This window comes from Tauraco erythrolophus, chromosome Z (assembly GCF_009769465.1).
Source record: "Tauraco erythrolophus isolate bTauEry1 chromosome Z, bTauEry1.pri, whole genome shotgun sequence".
NCBI lineage: Eukaryota > Metazoa > Chordata > Aves > Musophagiformes > Musophagidae > Tauraco > Tauraco erythrolophus.
Window position 1 is genome coordinate 41,638,230 of NC_141496.1, and position 21,044 is coordinate 41,659,273.

At 37.6% G+C, this 21,044-nt stretch overlaps 1 protein-coding gene across 1 annotated transcript in view; it reads right to left on the reverse strand.

The window, feature by feature from the left end:
* MSH3 (mutS homolog 3) overlaps positions 1-21,044 on the reverse strand; it is a 121,663-nt gene that overhangs the window by 66,657 nt on the left and 33,962 nt on the right. Inside the window, exons 9-12 of the mRNA XM_086628956.1 lie at positions 11,968-12,080; positions 10,447-10,561; positions 4,308-4,392; positions 3,615-3,724 (exon numbers count right to left, since the gene is read on the reverse strand). Coding sequence (XP_086485082.1) covers positions 3,615-3,724; positions 4,308-4,392; positions 10,447-10,561; positions 11,968-12,080 — 423 coding nt within the window. The remainder of the gene's footprint in view (positions 1-3,614; positions 3,725-4,307; positions 4,393-10,446; positions 10,562-11,967; positions 12,081-21,044) is intronic.

The window sequence follows — 21,044 nt, forward strand, 5'->3', positions numbered from 1 at the left end:
TTATCTAACACACACAACAAACATTTTATCACTTCCAGTTATCCACCCTCCACACCTAAGCTTTTAATATTTCGCACTAGAAACACATAAACTAAGCATTTTTGCAACAAAGGCAAACACTAGCATTTTCCAGGTTATCTTCCACTTAGATAGCAAAGTCTCTACCTTCTCCCTGGCTACAGTACTAGAAATGACACTTCATGATGTCCACCCACTGGTATTTAAAAGATATTCTACCTCTCCAGGAATAGACTGGAGAGGGGGAATCTCTCTTATGCAATGCTTTCTATACATACAGGCCATAGAGTTCTCTGCACAGGAATGTAATTCTGCACATTTCCCTACAGCAGCTATAAATTGCTCAGGATGATACATCCATCATTTATCTCAAGTTCTACTTTAAGCCCCTACTCACAGATTTCTTAGCTTTACAGGCTGATCTAATACGGAAATAATAAACCTCCATGTAATTGTGCTACTCATCTGCCTTTTTCAGTTTTGAACTCTTTGTTCAATTCCAGTCAACCTTGACAAGCTTGAGGAAGGTGTTTGTTTGATCTCAAGGAAAAAACTTCCTACACATCATGCAAAAATCAACAGCTGAGCAAGGCACAGAGACAAATGAATACTCAATGAGGAAAAGCATGAAGTACTTCTTCCACAGTTGTCTACTCTGTTTGGACTCCAAACTGGACAAACAGCACTGCTATAGCTTGAAGCCAGTCATAACACTCAGAGCAGGAAAGGCAGATGCAAAGATGAAGGGAGTAACCATGGATATAACAGAAACAAGGAAAGACATATTTTGTGGACATGAGGCTTCAGATTGTCCATGTGCAAGGCAACAACTTCCTTGCAGTTTCTTTTATACCATCACCATAGGACAAGGTATCCATAATACACAAGAGCAAAACAAGAAAGATGCAAATCAGATTCAGGTTTGTTTGACCAAGCCTATGTTAAGCTTATCTTTCTCCTCTTCCTGTAGCTATTCAAAATGCAACAACTGTTTCACATCAATTTCAGAGGTTCCAAGATTAATTTTGCATTAGGAAAGAAATTATTTTTAAATGTGACACACATACAAAGGCATAAAGATCACAACATGTTACAACACTATATCCTGAGACCAGTCCTTAGCCCTTTTGCTGTTGAGTACGATGATACAAAGTTCTACCCCTCCTGCTGAAACTCCATTGCCCAGCAGGGAAACAGCACATTTCCACATTTCATTCAGTCAAAAATGTTCCAACCAATTCAGCTTTCTATTTCCTTTTCTTTTGCTCCCCTTACAGAACTTAGGTTAGAAAAGCACTGGGTGGAACTTACCTTTCAAAGGTAAGATAGGCAAGGCGACTTAACCCTTCTGTAATCCACAAAGACATAACTCCTACAAAAAACAATGACTTTCCTGATTCTTCCTAAAAAGCTCAATCCTTAATGACTCACACATTCTTATCTCATCATCTTTGTATACCTAGGTGAACAAGTGAGGACATTGCACCTTCCTTGGTTAAGCCTTCCTCCCTGCCAGAAAAATCACACGTCTAATGCTTAAAATCTTTTCCTGTAAGTCTCCAAATGTATTACATCACCAATGATCTTGAAGTTTGCCCAAAAGAGCTGTCTGTACACGTTTTACCTTTATTCAACCTAGTGTATGGTTTCTCCCCTGGAAATTCAGTCATCATCCCAAGTGATTTTCAACTATAAGGCATAAAGCACTAATTACGCCCGCTAACTTTTTGATACACCTAGGGAAATGCACCTACACACTGACTGGAAAAGATGCAGAAATCTTATTTCCTCTGAAAATGTCACTCCGGGAGGCACAGGTGAATTACAATTACAGAATGTTCTCTAAGTGCATTTGTGTGCGTTACTGGAAACAATACTGCCGCACATCTGATGCACTAAGTATGTAAAATTACAACTTAAGAGTGAGAAAGAGAGAAATATACAGAAACAAAATAGCTTTTTTTAGCTTCAACAGAAGAGTACTGTCATGTCCAACCCTGAAAATTCTGAGAAAGAAGGCTGAAAAAGAGAAGTAGCAAACAGCAGAGGAGAAAGAGAAGAAACCAAAACTGCATACTTGTAAAGCTGGTTCTGCGCTGATACAAGCAAGAATTTAAACTAAATTTACTGGTGAAGAAGTCCCCAGGCAAGCAGTTTTCTATCACTGTACCCAGGTAAGAACTCTCTCTATTTTGCTGTTGAATGCTATTTCACTTGCTGCATCGCCTATGTGATCATTTTGGAATAAAATGGTTAGAGGCACTTCTTCTCAAGTCCCCATCCTCAGTGCTGCCATCGCACCAGAAGCGAGCCTGTGCTCTGGCTCCCCCCGCTGACAACTTTACTAACAATTCCCAAAAGGTCATAAGGTGCCTCAAGGGCAATTCCTGTAAAGTGGCCCAGAAATTCTATCTATATGCTTTCTAAGGTGAACATCAGGCACCTAATCAACTTCCATAAAGTTTAATACTATTTAGGATGGTTACATCAAAAGTCTTTTTGAAGTTGGTAAAATATATAAAAGCTACTATCAGAAGAAAATTTTTTTTTTAAAAAAAGCATACTGAAACCAACTTATTAAATCCCTGCCAGAAACTGCAGAGTGAAACAGTCAAATCAGTATGGCTCCTAAAAATGAAAAAGGTCTTGAATATTCTAAATCAAGAAAACAGGAGGGAAAAAACAGTTATGTGCTTTTCTTACACTACTGACAAAAGATCTTTACAAAAAGACTAACATGAAAATTAAGCAGTGATGCTTCAGAAATATAGTGCTTTAACATATTAAAAATTGGTCAAGGGAAAAAAATGCTTCTGTATAAGCATTTGTAAATTATCAGCAACAGCAAGACGCTAAAACATTGGTATAACTCACCATTTAAAACTGTTAAAAATAATAAAAATTAAAACTGTTTAATATATTTTAAAAAGTAAAACAGAGGGAAAAATTATTTTGGGTAACTAAACCGAAAGGATTTTCTATATGCTACGGCTGAAGTGAACAAAGTGACAACTGACTAAACTCTACATTGACAATGCACAGGGAATGCACATTCAAAGGGAGAGATCCAAAACTTTAATATGTAGGCAACAAACATTCCATGGACTCAATACTGTTATTTAGTACATATTCAAGTACGACACTCCAATAAAGCCCACAAAGAGAAGTCACAAAAGATGGAGTCCCTTTCAAGACAGAGACAAGTTACACCAAGCACCAAAGTATTACAAAATAAAGCATTTCTAAAGCATTAATAAATAAAGCATAGCTCAAAACACAAGAGTGACCAAACAACCATCACATTTCAGAACTAACAAAACAAATTCTTTCACATGCAATACAGTGTGTACAGGGATAACAGAAACATCCACAGCTACTGTAGAACAAATTAAATACATTAAGAATACAAATACTTGCAGCAAAGGAATAAAACATTTTCCAATAGCAGGTAATCCTCATCCATTGTCTGAAAAAGGATACGGAATTAGAATGGTACCCAATGTGATTTCTGCAGGTCTTCAGGAAAAAGAAATACACTAGGCATTCTCAACATCATAATTTTCAAACATAAATTTAGCCCAAGACAAAAAACTCACCTGGACTTCATGAGGGGCTGGGTTACCCATTTCTTCAATCTCCGACGTCCAAAGGAAGTTTTAGTATGATCCAAGACCCAAAGTAGGCTTCCTTTTGCTTTCATATCAGTCTAAAATAATAAAACCAGCATCATTATTTTAAACTGAACAATCAATTATGTAGTTGAAGGATCTTCATCACACTACTTAAAACAGTCTGTTTAGGCTTTAAGATAGGGCAACAGCATGTTTGATTACTGATATTGTTCATCAATAATCCTCACAAAGTCCCTCCAACACTCCTAAGATTCTTAAGTATGCTTTTCCTTTTCCTAGAAAAATCTTTTTAGAAGGTGACTGGAATAAATTAAACAAGTTAAATTAAGTCTGTGCATAAAGGCCTGTGCAGTAGCACAAGCGAAAAAACAAATCATACTGCAGTCCTATCACTTGACTGCAGTTGCTCAAGAACTCAAACTTCAGGAAAGTTCTTTGCTAGTCAAAGTGCAATAAGGTTCCTAACTCATACTGAAAGCCAGCACAGATTAACTTTGATTTATACCTCTGAAAATGTAATCCTCCTTCAGTTTGATCCCATTTAAAATAAGTCAAAACTTCTGGGTGAGATTTGCAAACTAACTTCATTGGGAATAGTACATCAAGCAGCCATGAAAATCTCAGCACTTATTAAAAAAAAGTTACATTTATCCTTACCTGATTCTGTAAAATTTCAAGATTTTTCATTGTTGTCCCATTAATTGTCATGTATTCAGCTTCACTTGACAACCGCTTGAAATTGCTGGGGAGAGGAATTTCATATGTTTTATTTTAAATTTGGGCACAGATTCAAGTTTCTCACATTAGAGAATACATTAGTTATGCAAAATTGAAAAAAATCAAGTAAGAAATTAAAATCTATCCAAATAAATAAAAGAACTGAACATTAATAACTTCTTTTAATTTTCTGCTTGGGAAAACAACATTTATGACTCAGTTCCCAGCTTCCTACGATGACTCTTAAAGCTCAGAATAAAATCCAGCTCTCCTGTTATCTAATCCTGATGCACTAAATGGTTAAGGAAGTACCCCTTCTTGAGTTTATGATAAAATTGGAAAAGTATGTGCTTTTTTTAGTGTTCTGTTATGATCACTGTAGGATTAGGGGAAGTGATAGGACTAAAAACTGATACTTCAAGAGTGGAACTCCTAAAAAGGATTTTTAGCACAACTCATAAAAACAGCATATCAAAATACATATTCTTATTTTTTTACAACTACTAAAAATTTAAACAGGCTGTTAGTGCAATTATTTAGGAAAATAAAAATAGGGTATATTTAAACTATTTTATTTTTAATATGAAATAACCATGACCAAAACTACTTGACGTTCCAACACTCCCTAACAGAACACAATGAGACCAACCCAAAGGTTGTGTTGGTTTAGAACCAACTTTAATAAAATAATTGTATTAGATGTGTAATCAAATTAGATATGAAAATTATTTCAATCTCAGACATAAACGTGGTAGTCGGGACCGTAAAGTGAAGTGCAAGATCCCCACTAAATGTTTCTGACAAATCAAGCCATGATTGTCTAGGTTAATCATACTGCTGACTGCCCTTTGCACAAAATCTAGGACACTCTTTATTGTCTTAGACCAAACAGAATTACTTGCTCAGTAGGATTTAAAACTGCTTTCTTGACTTTTCACAAATTTTTCAGTGCATTCAATTTTAAAGTCTCTGGAGCAGCACTCAAATGCTCAAACTTTTCTGTTAGGCACACATAGCTGCATTATTGCTGTATTAAAAACAAAAACAGTACTAAAACTTTCAGAAATATGAGATATTTGTAGACTAATATTATATATTTATCTTGTATGCAGGTGTTTGGGCCTTCTAGCAAATTTTTTCCTAAATAATAAGTCAAATTAAAAGTATTTTCCACAGGTTTTTTTTGTTTTGTTTTGTTTTTTCTTTAAAAAGTAGATTCAACTGAGTGCCCTCAAGAAGTTCAATGATAGTTTGGATGTACAGCTGCCTCAGAACTGTACACAGTCATAATTATTCTGCTCTACGGTGCTATCTCAGCAACCAACAAAGTTGATCAGCTAAATAAAACCTTAGAGGCAAAAGCAGCAGCACTTTCCAAAGTATATAATATTATAAGCAACAAAACAATACTTCCTTTTATTCTCTCCAGCCACAACTGCTGATGCTGGCTAAAATTAAATACAAACAATTTCTGCTTAGTTCCTAATTCTTCTAATGAACAACAAATCCCACCCACTCTTCCAAAAGCACTTCTTCTGCATCTAGGACTTACCTAAACTGCAGTTTCCTCATTTGCTGCATTTTGATTTGCCACTACTCAAGCCTGTGATCTGTCAAACCCAGCTGGGTAAGAACCATGCCTTTTCATCTCTTCCTTAAAGTTAAAGGATGCTTTTGGCCATTTCAACCCTGAATCACCCATACATGAGTTTCAAGATTATGGATTTACTGGTTCTAGTTTTTCCCTACTTCACTCGGCTTCAGAGCGCTTAACACTGAGCGTATTCTGTTCACAGCATGCTTGGTCTCTGGTAGTATTTAAAGACAACTAACTCTGCTCCACTGCAGTGTATATTTACTATTCTTACAGAATCAGATATGCTAAAAGTTGTTCTCACAGCGTAAATTGTATGTGGTTTATATTATCCAGGTGTTTGCTTTACCTGAGTTACTCCACCCTGCTATTAACCCTGGTAACTGAGAGCTTCAAGTACATAAATAATAGCCACGATCAACTGCAGTATATGCCCAACCAACAATTCCAGATGTCACAGCACAGAACATGTTTTGCTTCCACCCCCTCATCTTCCTTCAGCTTGGGATCAGAACTTTGTAAAAATGTGAACAAAGACAGACTCGTCGTCGGGAATTTAGGGACAAACTGGCACAAGAAGAAGGTTGTAAGCAGTATTAAGTCAGTGCTGGTTTTGTAGCAAGAGTGTCAACACATTCTTTGTGAGACATTCTAATATGCTGCTACCAGCCACCTCCTGCATCAGTTAAAAAAAAAACCTTCAAAATCACCTCAACTGGATCACAATGCCATAATTCCTTCTGCAGGTGACAGTGTGACCTGAGTTTCAACAAACATACTTGCAACTGTCTCAAGTACTTAAACAACACAAAACACAAGTGAAGGAAATAGCTGGCAACTCCACTACTGAGGAGCAAGGCAAGATAGGATCATGCTATAGGGGCTGAGAAAAATGAAGAGAGGAAACAAAAAGAAACATGAGCTTCTAGTAAGATTTAGGAAACTTCTGGGGAATGCTCATGATAAAGAGGTTCCTACTCATAAAATGACTTTTCAGAGTAGAACCACACTTGATGATTATTACCACACTTGAGTATTAAAGGGTTACTGTGATTGCTTTAGGACAGTAAACTACATCCTCAGACTTTGATTCTTATGGATTACCTGTCAAAAGATCTTCTTGTTCATTCTGCCTCCTGAGAAGCTGGCATTGAAGGGCACTTTTTATACTTTATTCATTATTTTCTCCACAGAAGATGTTATATATAATTTCGTACTCAGTAATGCAGCCTAAGTGAATGCATGTTATTCAGATCAGTAGTTTTCAACTACTTTAATTTTCAAATCTGTAAAAAATTTGCAGTGAAGCTGCAAGGCACTATATTGAAAGCCTACTAAGCAGCGGATTTTCTTTGCTCAATTACCTTTTACAGACCCCTACAGTCCATGTCTTTGAGATTTCTAAGGGTGAATGAACCACAGAAGAAACCTATATATTTAGACAAGAGTTGCAGGAATCCCTATTCAGGTTTAAGGAGTAAAAACAAGTCTCTCCATTTCTCAGAAGCATTAGCTTCCTTTAGGTATGAAAGACATTTACCACAGTCTAAGTAGCAAAGGACATCAAGCCCAGGCTATGTTTTGTATTTAATTAACCAGCTTTAAATTCATTAGCAAATATTGCCACAGGGCTAGAACTTCTGATCTGGATAGGAGTCCAGAAACCTCCAGCTAAAAACAGTAACAAAATAAAGCACACACACACACACACAAAACGAGAAATACAAAACAAAGAACAAGAACAGAAATGAGAGGACCTAGGAAGGATTAAGTGAAACAAAAATTACCTCCATAATTTTTATCCTGAATCAGTCGTCTTTCTCTCCACTGAACTCACCCCAAGGAGCAGGCCTGCAATCTTGTTCTGCCCAGATGTCTGCACTCTCTCAGCCCGCTTTCCTAGCGCACAGCCTCAGCACTCCTACAAGCGTCAAATGTCTCGCATGCAAGAGGTCCCACCAGCTGCTCTTCTGTGGTCTCAAAAGAGATGCTAAGCACCTCTTCTTGGTGTCTGAAAACCATGCCTTTCCTTTCTCAGTGCCTCGTACTCCTGAGATGACTCTGAAATCTCCAAAAATCATTTCAGTACTCCCCTTCTCATAATGAGAGTGGGTAAATAAACCTATGCGTTGTCATGTACATGTTTCCGACATTATCAGCATCCAGGAGATATGAAAGCCTTATGAACACTATTCTCTCAATTTCAGGATCCTGCTGTGGCATAAATCATAGAATCATAAAATCATAGAATGGTTAGGGCTGGAAGGGACCTTCAAAGGTCATCTAGTCCAACCCCCCTCCAAGGAACAGGGATATCTCCAACTAGATCAGGTTGCTCAGGGCCTCGTCCAACCTGGCCTTGAACGTCTCCAGGGATGGAGCATCCACCACTTCTCCGGGCAACCTGTTCCAGTGTTCTACAACTCTCATGGTAAAAAACTTTTTCCTAATATCCAACCTGAATCTACCTCCCTCTATTTTAAAACCATTACCCCTTGTCCTATCACAGCTGGCCCTCCTGAACAGCCTCTCCCCATCTTTCTTGTAGGCCCCCTTGAGGTACTGGAAGACCGCTATAAGGTCACCCCGGAGCCTCCTCTTCTCCAGGCTGAACAGCCCCAACTCTTTCAGCCTGTCCTCATAGGAAAGGTTCTCCAGCCCTCTTATCATCTTCGTGGCCCTCCTCTGGAATCTATTTTCTTGTTAATATTTTGCTTTATTTAGGATCTTAAAAGTTGATTTAAAAGCTTCAGCTAAATATTAAAACACAACTTGGATTTTTGTTGAGGATTCCTCATCATTTACATGACGTTTCATGACTCTTACTACTAAATTGAGCTGGAATTTTTTTTCAGCTGGGAGAAGAGTGTTTATCTGAAGAAGGTACAGAGGTGTAAGAAAATTTTTTTGTCATTCTTCCTGTCAAATAGGTCTTTTTCATCCAGATCTGTGTCATTTACATTAATAAACTGAAAACTATCTCAACTCTGACTTCACGCTCACTGACTCATCAGTATATGCTCGCTGACCTGAATTCTCCTAGGAATTTTAAGTTGCTTGACAGTGCAATGGAAACATTTCTCCTGTATTTCCTGCAGAATCACAGAAGATCCATGAGCCTGAAACCCTTTGCTTAAAAGGATTTCCCTTTTCAGTATTTAGATAGTATTTCACTGGGATCAGGAAAAATACTGAAGTTGAGTTTGCCTCAGTATTTGGCTCACTATTTCAACACGTTACACACTAAAAACAGCAAGTAGAATTCAGTATCAGGTAGTCATAGCACTAAAAGCTTTAGAAATAAACACAGTAGAATCCAAGCTCCTGAGCGCAGGAACAAAGTTATCTCAAAGAATATATTTTATTTCTTCATAGCCTATCGCCAAGATATCAAATAGTTCATTGCCCTTCCACTCAGATGCTCGTACATTCACATAAGGTCCATTACAGCAATCTTCAGCAGGCAAGCTCTTAAGATTTAGTGCTTTTCCTTCCCAGTCTGTAATTATACTTGGTTTTAAGATGCTGCTATTACAAATGTGACTGACTGCTGCCAGGTAAGTCTTCATGTAATGATGTTTCTCCTCTGCTACTGAATTACTTGAAGTAATACTTCAGTAGTACTACATCAGTATACTGAAGACGCTCAAGTGGCAATATCTTTCCATTTTCATTTCATTCCATCTGCATAATCCTGTTACAAATTTTGAGTACTGACTTGAGTATATCTAATAAATCTAAGTGTTGGGACTACTTAAGGGAAGATAAGATTATTTCCCTGTCTATGTGTTTTTGTAGTAACTTTGCACAAATGGTGACGGTCTATCAACAACTTTTTGCATGATTGTTCTCCCACTCCTAGTTGCCACTGAGCCAATTCAAGGGATTTTTCAGAAAGCCAGGATGTGTTGAACGTCTGTTTTCTTCATAGTTGATAACTAGATTCACCAGCTCAAAGAGACCTGCCAAGTACTGTCTAAACATTACAACACATCAGCATTTATACCTGCTTCCAGAGCTATAGAAAGATAAAATTATTGACACACCCTGGCAAAATAATTTTTTTTTAAATAAAGCTGCCAAAAAAGCCCCAAATTTTGTTCACAAAGTAAAACTGAGATTGAGATATAATGGCTGATACTAAAAAATGCTAAAATTGCCCTCTAGTACCAACAGTTTTTGCACCTTGGTTGTTTTCAATAACACTTGGCAGCAGTACATGTTCATTTACATTAATGACAGTAATGTCTAGGCAAACACACTTCATGAAGATTTTCATGAAATACCACTTAAAAAAAAAATTACTTGATTCCTTCAGTTCTGTTTAGGAACTTAAACGTGAGGTATAATTTTAACAAAGACTGTGTTTATCACTCTAGCAGGTGGGTTCAATACGTTGTAGTGAACTTGTCTGCTAAAACTTACAAGGCAACACTGATACATGTATTAGTGCTTTAAATTGGAAGTTTATATAAGGCAACTTACCTTGGATTGTAAAGCATCTTTTCCAAATTAAATTCTTTGAGGTATGCAATTACTGCTGCCAGGGAGCAAATAACAGGCTTATCCAAGCTGAGTATTACGGATAGTTTTTGAGGACCTAAAAATAAATGCGATTTTCTTGTTAACTCACCATTTACTACTTATGTATTTTAGAAAAAGCATCAACTATTTTCAACTTAATCAAATACAAATCTGTAATAAATGTACAGTGTTCTACGATATCTATAAACCAACATAAAGTGAGGTTCCAAAATAACATAAGAATGTAAACATTACAATAACGTAAACACATTACGAAACAAAATATTTGACTCACAGATTTTTCTTCATAAAAATGACTGTTGGCTTAAGAAATTTCTAAATATACAAACTAAGAACTGAATTCTGAAATCTCCATTACTGTAGGCCACATATTTGCAAATTAAAAGGAATGAAAAGGCCTTGCCACATGTGCTGATGATTTATCTGCCTCAGTCAATCTGCAAAATATGATTCCATCTTTGTGACACAGCTATTCATATTTCATAGTGTTTCTAGACAGTGCTCTACAGTTCCTTTTCCAGCTACAACAACAGGAAAACTCACTCCGTGATATCTCAATATAAAATACTATTTTTTAAAAACCCTATTTAGTTTTTCAGGGATTTTTTTTTAAGCTGTTTTTCTGTTCTTAAGAGTGTTAGCACACACAACAACTTGAAGAAACATTTCAGATGTGGAATAATTTCCCTCAGTTGCTATATATGTGTGAATTTAAATCTGTCTAAACACACATCTTCAAGTTACTAAAAAAATAAAAAGGGATGCTAGCCCTGTATTCATTTCTATTTAAATAACATTCACTTTCGAAGTTCACCTCCTCCAAGCTCCAAAAAGATCTCAATGTGCAGAAAATTAAGCAAAGGTGGCAGAAGGGCTGCATGGATGAACAAGATGCTCCTGATTAACTCGAACTTTAAAAAGGAGGAGTATGAGAGATGGAAGCAGGGACAAGTGACCCAGGAAAAATATAAGATACATTGTTCAAGCTTGCAGGGATGAGGTTACAAAAATCAGAGTCCATTTGGAGTTGAGACTGGCAAGGTACATGAAGGGTAACAAAAGATTCCACAAATACAACAGCAGGAAAAGTAAAACATGGGAAAATGTGAGCCCACTGCTGAATGGCGCAGCAGATCTGGTGACAAAGGACATGGAAAAGGTTGAGGAACTCAAAGCCTTCTTTGTCTTGGTCTGTACTGGTAAGATGTGTCTTGAGGAATCCAAGGCCTCTCAGACCAGTGGGAAATTCTGGAGCAATGACGACTTCTCCTTTAACAGAGAAGGATCAATTAGAGAACACTTAGCAAATTGGACATAGACAAGTCCATGAGACCTGATGGGATGCACCCACATGTGTTCCTTATCTGTGTAAAAGCTAACAGGATGCATACTTCAAAGACATTCTCAATGACAGACCTGTAATTTCAAGCATTCTTTTGTGTAAAAATCGGAATGACATACCTGTAGTATCATGCACTTCTTTTGCATAAAAATCAGTAATCAGCTGGAAAGCATGGCTGTATTCAAAATGGAGGTTTTCCATCCTTTCTATCCTAATTCTGTCATCCCGTAGCCTGCAAAGCAAAAATAATTGACTTTCAGTATTTATGCTCCCTTCATTAAGAACACTTGAGTAAGTTACCAAAGTGTATTTTCTTTTGTCTTTCCTTTGTTAAGAATTGAATCAGTAAAGAATGAAGAGATGAGCTACTTGGGTGGGTTGAGAACATTTCTAAGACTGTGGTGAGGGTTTTTTTTTTAATTTATTTTTTTCATCATAAAAGTGCAAACAAATAAAAGCCCAACAGCAGGCAAGCCTGAAAGAGACTTCAAGAGGTTGTCTAGCGTACTTACAAGACAGATGTAAATAAGTTTTCATCAATCCTAACAAGTATTTGCCTTATCTGTCCTTAAAGACTTATAATTATTAAACAATGCAGCAACTCTCCTATGCTATTACTATATTTAATTAACCTTTATCTTTAAAGACTTTGTTCTATGCTGTACGACTTCTTACAACATTAATCTACTACATCTTACCTATATTCAGCTGAGATACAGTATTCCTGTCCTTTGTTTCATAACTATTTGAAGACTTTTCTCTTCCTTGTGCTAAAGGACTTGATTTTTTTTTTTTCTTTTTGCAGTCCAGGCTGTCAATGATGTTATTAACGATAACCCAGTCCTTCCAATGTGCCAGCATTTCCTCCCGGTTTAACAGAACCGGCATGTCTAGCAAACTTACTCTGTTTCACCATTAGAGCCAAATTAAATCTCTTTCCTTCTATCAGCAAGTAACTGACAATTACAGCAGTACAGGATTTCAGCCAGTTTTGCAACTCGTAGGAAATTCATCCAGCCTATTTCCTGTGACCCCTGCTTCCACAGCCCATGTAAGCCTTATGTAAGACAGTGGCAAAAACCTTTACTCATCGCCATGTGCCTGAGATCAAAGTCGCTCAGTATCTGGGCTTGAGTGTCAAGCAGTATACCTGAGATGCCAAAACCTGACTCAAGAAGAGTATGTGTGTGATGCTTAGAAGATACAATCTTTCTACACTGGTTGCTTTTCCTAACTGCTCACTGAAATTAAAACTGGATGCTGCATTATCAATTCAATTTATAAAGCTGTTAAGGCAGCATTAAAACAGATGTCATGGTTAAAAAACAAAACAAAAATCACGAACTCTCCCCCTGCAACCTTTGAGCATAATTACACAGCAACAGAACAAGCACTGAAGAAGCAGCCAGTAGAAAGTTGACAGTAAAAGGCATATATAAAACCCACTTGGCCTCACAGTATCCAGTCTCATACCACCATGAGACATGAATTAACCAAATACTTCTAAGCACATTCGAATTATGACAAGGAGAGGGACTGTGTAGGTACTACAGGAAGGAAATTAAACAATACCCTTTTTGCACAGGGCTTTTTGACTTCACAGGAAAACACAGACAAGAATTCCGCATTACATCGTACGTATTCCCATATGAAAAGATCAGTGTGTCTCTGAGGCTCAATTCTTAAAAATTAGAGCTATTTTCCTATAATAAGTGTCAAACTAACTGAGTCTTCGAGGTGTGAGTTTTCTCAGCACAGCCTAGATGATCCCTTGCCTACCTGGAGTACCTCAGTTTTAACTGACTGACCCAATTAAGTTTTCAGTCTTTAGACCCTCTGAGATTCCCCTCTGTCTCAACCCTACTCAGAACGAGCAAACATTTTTAAAGCAAACGGATTTCTGTAAAAGACAGTCTGTGTTCCTCAACCTCTGACAGCAATCAGCTATTTTCTTCCTTGCATTTTTCACTTGCTCCAACCTCCACTAATAATCTGTTGTAACACACCCATCCATTTTGTTAAATTGGCATATATATTCACTACAGCCTTTTGCAAGAATACCACTTCAGCATTAAACTTTTTAAAATGTGCTGCATGATATCTGGAGGTTAGCAGAGTACAAGCCTTTGAATCAGTCCTGCAAGACAGCAGGGCTTTTCTGTTGACCATGTTATGAGTAGGGACTCAGAGAAATCTTTTTAAAACAAGTTTTTATTTTTCAGTTCTATTTTTTATGTTTTCATAACACTGTCTTCAGAAAAACAAGATTTAGCAAGGTCTGAAGAGTTAATTTTTAGAATCAAAGTCAAAACAGGAGACTTTGGGGGAGGGGGTGGTGCATTGGATGATTCATGCCACACCTGCTTGTTTTTAAAGTAATGGTTAGAAATTAATTGTTGTCATTTTCTTTAATGTATTTGTGCATTATGCACTGCCCAGTAGAGCAAGGTAACCTGAACGTATTAATCTTCTCAGAAATCTTTCCTGTCATAACCAAATTTACCCAACTCCATAAACTTCGGCATAGGACAGTTCCAATCAATATAATTTGAGTGACTTCTTATAGTACTACTTTTGTTCATAACTATATTGATAGGGAACAGTTCAAATTAGAATTAGACAACTCAGTGATTTGTAAAGATCTTTACATATTTTAATATTTATATTCTAGCTATGGCATCATCAAACAAACATCTGACACTGTCTATCTGAAAGTATGCATCTGATATTCTCCATAAAGTAAAAAAACTGAAAGGTTATAGATATCTATTAAACATATGAAAAAAATCTGAATTTTTATCAAGATGTATGAAAACAAAATTTGCTGCAGAAGGTTTTCATGTCTGTCCTTTGTTTAGCCAGATGATGACCCATAGGTCATTTTTCTGATTACAGCTAGAATGATATGTTGGTGCTTATGTTGATGCTTTATCTCCCCAGCTACCGATGCCTATTTAAATCAGAAGTCAATTTGCCATCAACTTTTGTAAACATCATTCTTGTCAGAACATCTACAATGAACTGCTGTGCAACTCATCCAGTATTTTACTGATACCCTTTCCAGTACTTCTGAAAACAAGCAATTCTCATAGTCTCATGACATAGGGTTAGTCAGTGATTAAACAAAACTTTTCAAAGCTTTTGCACTTTCATTGCACAGGTTTTTCTGCTACAACCCTTAACTGGATATTGAGCAAACTGAGATGTTTCACGGTTTCGAACTGTGAACTGATGGTATGAATGAACCTATGGTGCCCTTTACTAAAATCCTTTGCTTTCTAAACGCACCGGGATTTGATGCAGAACTGTCTTTCCTCACAAGATGAGTTATGGAAGTTGCCTGAAGAGATGATCATCAGCCACAGTTAAGAATATGAAATCAATGTGTCCATAAACAGATGCATAAAGGATGGGATCCTAAAATACACACATTTACATAGACACATATATGCTTATGTGTACATAATGTAATATATTAAGTCCATTCCAACATATACTGTTCTATGATTCTGTTACTACAGAGACTAATTTATCTGTCACTCTACTGGGAAAATGAAAAAGGATCAACATTGATGGGTTTTATCCCTCTATTTATCTGACAATTCAATTCATCCACTTAAAGATTCATTGCTTACCAAGCACTGCAGGAAAAATTTAAAAGAGATCACTACATTTCTTTGGGGAAAAAAAAAATCTCTTGAGACTAAAAAAAAATGCTAGAAGCTAGAAGAATGTAAAACAACATAAAACTAATTTACAGAAACTGACTCAAGATATTCAAAAAATAATAAAATCTTTTATTGTAAGAATGAGCTTGCATATAAGCACAAGAGCTCACTGCAGTATGCTGAATAAAACAGGACTTCATTATTGCTCTACAATTCATAATTAAACAGGCATAAAGTGCATAAAGTGCATAAAGACTTCCTGAAAAACAAACACATGCAAATTAAGTTTTCCAAAAGCTCACCAAGGAAAGCAAATAACTCCAGAATTTTACCTTCCAACTACTATCCTGCTCTGCCTATTCTGCTTTAGGACTATTCAAAGGCAGGGGTGCAGGTACCAATACTTTACTGTACATCCATATATCACAATATGAATTCATAAACGATACAGACTTTGGGAAGGCAGATCTCTGCTTTTAAAATTTAGTAAGAAGTTTTTCTTTCTGATGCTAAGCACAGATTTATAAAGTGCAAAAAACCTGTTATTTATTTTTTTCTATACACTTTATTCAAACTGCTATTTTCTCTGCACTTCTCACAGTGCATTCTGCTAGGACAACCAGTCACTGTAGGGAAAAAATGTCTCCACTGCCCACTGCTCAGTAGAGCAAGGTAACCTGAATGCATTAATCCTCTCAGAAATCTGAGTATACCGTGTCATCTTCCCTTATTAACATGGTTAGCAGAAATTGCATTTCCTATATTTGTCATCATTGTGCTACCTTTGTTATTCAATTGCTTCTAGCTCAGGGGCTCTAGGTTTGAACTTGTCTGTGCAAACTGGGGAACAATTACCATTCCTTTTTTGGTAAATCTTGGCACAGAGCTTCAGTAGCTTCTCTGGCAAAGCCTCAGTGACATTTCCAAGCAGCTGTTCTTTTGGCACTGAGTACATACATTTTTATAAGCACAGCTTTTTTCTCCTGCCAGAGTAAAGTACTTTCTCACATTTGCTCTCAACAAACTTCAGATACCAGAGATGGAGACAATGTTGTTGCAAGGACAATGGCAGGACAGTCACCTTCTCCGAGTATATCTGCCACTCTCAGAATGATATATATCACTGCTGTCTGTAATAGCCAAACAATAATTACCACATGGATGCTATCAATATACTACATACAACACATTAACCCACAAGACCTCCAGCTTTTCAAACATCCCATCCCCAAACACTCATTTATGCTAGAAGCTCCTGAAAAGCGTAGAAGCAACTCTGACACACTTTAATATATCTATATACACACACATATGTATATTTTACATATATATATACACCTACAAAAACTTGGGGAAAACTCCTTGTTCACCTTTTACTATGCAAACATTTCTCAACACGTACACCCTGATTTCATTCTAGTCACCTTAGCAGAACTACAGCTGAAAAGAACTTCAACCACATCTACAAGCCAAGAGTCTGGATCCAAGAAATTTGAAGAAAACATTCTTTTAGCTTTAGGAACTCAAGAGACAGGAGCTGTCAAGGAAGTAGAGCACAGAGGTTCTCAGAAAAGCAAAGGGCAGAGGGTTGTTTATGCACTGTATGACACTATGCCTTCCATGAGAACAGAATTAGGTACTACTGGACTAAACACAAACACAGTTGCCCTCTAGCAGCTACTGCATACACAAATAGACACAACAAATCTTTTTTTAGGCTCCTTTCATTTGCCTGTCTGAAGAATGGGATGAGACACACTACACTCATTCCATGGAAACCTAGTAGAAAAGATCAATAACTGCTAGAAAACTATTTCTAAACACCTAGTGGAAAGCAAGGTGAGTAATAGCCAGCACGGATTGGTCAAGAAAAAATCCCATCAAATGGATTTCATTTCCTTCAATGGCAGAGAAATAGATTCTGTGGACAGAGAGGAAGCAGATGATTTCCTACACACTTGATTTCAGTGAGGTTATTTTATATTGTTTCACATAACGTTTTCATAACCGATCTACAGAAGCATGATTTACATGAAAGTACTTATTACAGAATGGGTATAAAACTGGCTGCAAAACAATACTCAGAATGGCATCAGTAGTTCACTGTCAAAATGAAAGAACGTGTTTTGCAAAGTTCCATAAAGCTCAATGCTGCATCTGGTAGCACTCAATACTTGAGTTACCACTTGGACAATGAAACAAGAGGACAACTCCAGTCAATCTGCAAAAGGTATGTAGTTGACATGACTGCAAAGAGTGTTAGAAAAAACAGACTTAAACTCAAAATAATCTGGAATGGTGGAAAAATTACCTAAAAAATACAAGTTTTCTCCATCATGTATGGCTGTGAATAAACAACATACGCACAAGCAGAATGGGGCATAAACACGTAGAAGCTCTAACTTCTAATGCAGTAGTCCTTTCCATTAAACATCCAAAGCACACAAAGTTTGCTTGTGAAATGACAACATAGAGCAGTCCATGTCCAGTGAACAGCACTTTTTAAAGCAATCTTCCGTGACTCGTGCAGTTGTGTATCAGCTCATACAATTGCTCTTCAGACTCAGCGCAGTAACTTCTCCATGCTTCCAGCAGTATTTCTTTCCCTCTGTGTTTTGCAGGTGTTATATAGAACATGACACTAGGAGGATGCAGTTCACTCTGACTCGGTCTCACCAGCAGACAGAGTGCTCTGGATTAGTCTGCCACGTGCTTGTTCTACTGTTACCCTCCACCTGCACCCCTGACGGTGAAGTGCTAGAGACAGCTTCGTAAACCAGCTGCGCACATTTGTCCCCAGAATCACCACTGTCACCATGATTCCTCCACTCAGTATCACACTAACCAGCAAAAAAAATATCTCTTCTTACAGGGCTTCAAATAAATTAAATAAAAAAAAAACAACTGCCACCACAAAACAAAACATAGAAACACCCGACCTGATATCTGCCATACTACAATAACATCAACGAAATAATGCTTCCCCAGTTACAACCTGCTAAGGAAAATATCTCTTTCTGAATCAAAGTGTGAGTGAAGAGAAGTTAAGACATAGACCCAAACATTTGCTCATGATAGTTTGGGATTAACCCCATGGCTTGCCACTCTTTTCTGCACACCACCAAGTCCTCCGCAGTAGGACATATTTTGTGGTCTGTGGCTATTTCTGCCGTGAATTTTCTGACATTAGTTACACAAATTTAAGGGTGGCAGTTTCCAACAGAATTTGCACACATTTTTTGTTTGTTTTTAAGAAAGATGATTTCACTGTGGTGCCTGTCAGAGAACAGTTCAAAAAATTCCAGATGCATACTATTCTGCATCCTTGAAACACTCAGTGCATTATGTCAAAGAGTTTACCAGCTAATAGTCACCTGAACTTTCTCCAAAAAAGACACCACTAACCTGACCCTAACATGACCCGCAGAGCCGGTAACATCTTTTTGTTATGATACAGAAGAACATGATAAAGTGCTGCAACCCGCCAGAGCAACCCTGTGTCCGAGCATTAAGGATCCAAATGAACGGAGTGCTTTGACGCTTGCTATTTAGCTTCAATTCAACCTTAACTCTGGCTGGGGGGAGGAAGGACAGGTAATATAAAACCCATGCATGTCTTTCTAAAACCCCAAAAAGGCAATACAGTTACCAAGATTGACAATGCACAGGTGACAGAAATTAATGAAACTCTGCATTTATGCTACATATCCTGTAATCTCATGTGAAAGACTCCTCTCCATGTATGTATCTGCACCTAGCTGACAGGTCATGAAACACTTAAGCTCTATATTGTGCTTTTGAGATCATTTTCAAATTCAGAACTCCTCTCTCCCTGTTTCTTCCTCAAGCAGGATCATTTCCTGTCTCTGTATCGCCCAAGTTTTTGTCGAGCACTAAATAAAATGTTAACTGCCTTCTTTCCCATCAGATAGGACCATTTTTTACATTTTCTTCTCACATGGGGTCTTAAACTCCAAACAACATATATCTGGACAAGAATACTTTATATGAAGGGGTTAAATGCTTATTTACCTCAGTTCTAGCTCTTGTTACTGTGTCTTGACTCAACTGCTCTGCAGCTGCAGTTCTGTGCATGTCTACAACCACGTAGCTACTGACTGTGATGGTACCACTCTCCCCATCCCATCCCTGGCTGCTTATTCCCCCCTGCTCCCTCTGCAATGGCTGTAGAGCTTTTCTGACCCTGCATAAAGCACTTGGAGCATGCTATGACCAAAAAAAAAAATCATAGTGGAGGAAAGATAAAAAAAAAAAAAAAGGTTTTCACTGGCTTACATGGCTAAATGGCTCAGCAGCAGTGAAGTGAAAAAGATGGTGACAGGACCAGAGCAGCTGGCTCCGATCACTATTTCTAAGGGAAATTGTGGCAAAAGTTTGCCACTAGAAAGCTTTAGGAGCACTGGCTGTTGTCTCAGGCTTCAACCACCGTTCTCTTCCAGCCCTCCCTAGGGCCAGAAGTTTTATTTCACTATTTGCAGTTGGTCAGCAAGAAGACTCATGCTTTAGGAGAATTTTAGTGCCTGACCCTTCTGCCCCCTCCACCTCCAAGTTTTCCTATTTGCTTAACAACTTGATTTTTGAATGTCAGCAATGATCACATTGAGCAGAGTAGAACCATGCACGTATGCTCTCTCTAAAACTGCAGAAATCACTGAGGGACCTCTGGAGGTCACATTGTCCAGCCCTCCACTTGAAGCAGGACCATTGCCAACATCAGATCATTTCACTAAACTCTATAAGCACCCATCACTGGTATAATGAAGGAGCGGAGAGAAATGAGAAACAGGTTGTAAGAGCAAGCCCAAGGTCAGACCAAAGTGAATTTTAAAAGTTAGCACAAGAGAAAAGAATGTGAGATGGAGCAGCCACAGCTTCAGGAGCTATACCCTGCACTCCCAGAGAGAACAGAGCACAGGACAACGGCACATCTATCTGCTAATACAGCCGCACGCTAGTAGGAGATAATGTAGAACTAAAAGCAAAACAATTGTAACTGCTTCTTACTGAAACCATGAAAAAGAGCTGAGTGCCAAAGTTTTCCAGTACGTGACATGCACTAGAAACACGTAGAGAACTTCTGTTCTCTGGAAAGTACAACAAAACTGATGCTTAGGGAAAGGAGAATTTAACTTAAGAGAGGCAATCTCAGGGTCAAAATGAAGAGTCTCATCTATACCACTATTTGGAAAAGAAAGCAGAAATGTAATCCAGGAATTATATCATCATTTTAATCTGCTTTTGATATATTTCCCCCAGAAGCCAGCTAAAGTCCATCCTGAAATATTATTTTTACAAAGGTGATGCCCCACTGCAAAACACTGTTGAATCTGCTCATGTGAAGAAATACCTTAGATAATTTCATACTTGAACATAAGATCTAGAGTGACTACTTAATACTATTTTCAATTATCCTCTAACATAGTGGTAACTGACTCTCAAAACTTCCCCTAAATTACCATGCTTTTTTACCAAAAGAGACTTGTAAAAGAATGTCTACACCACCAGAC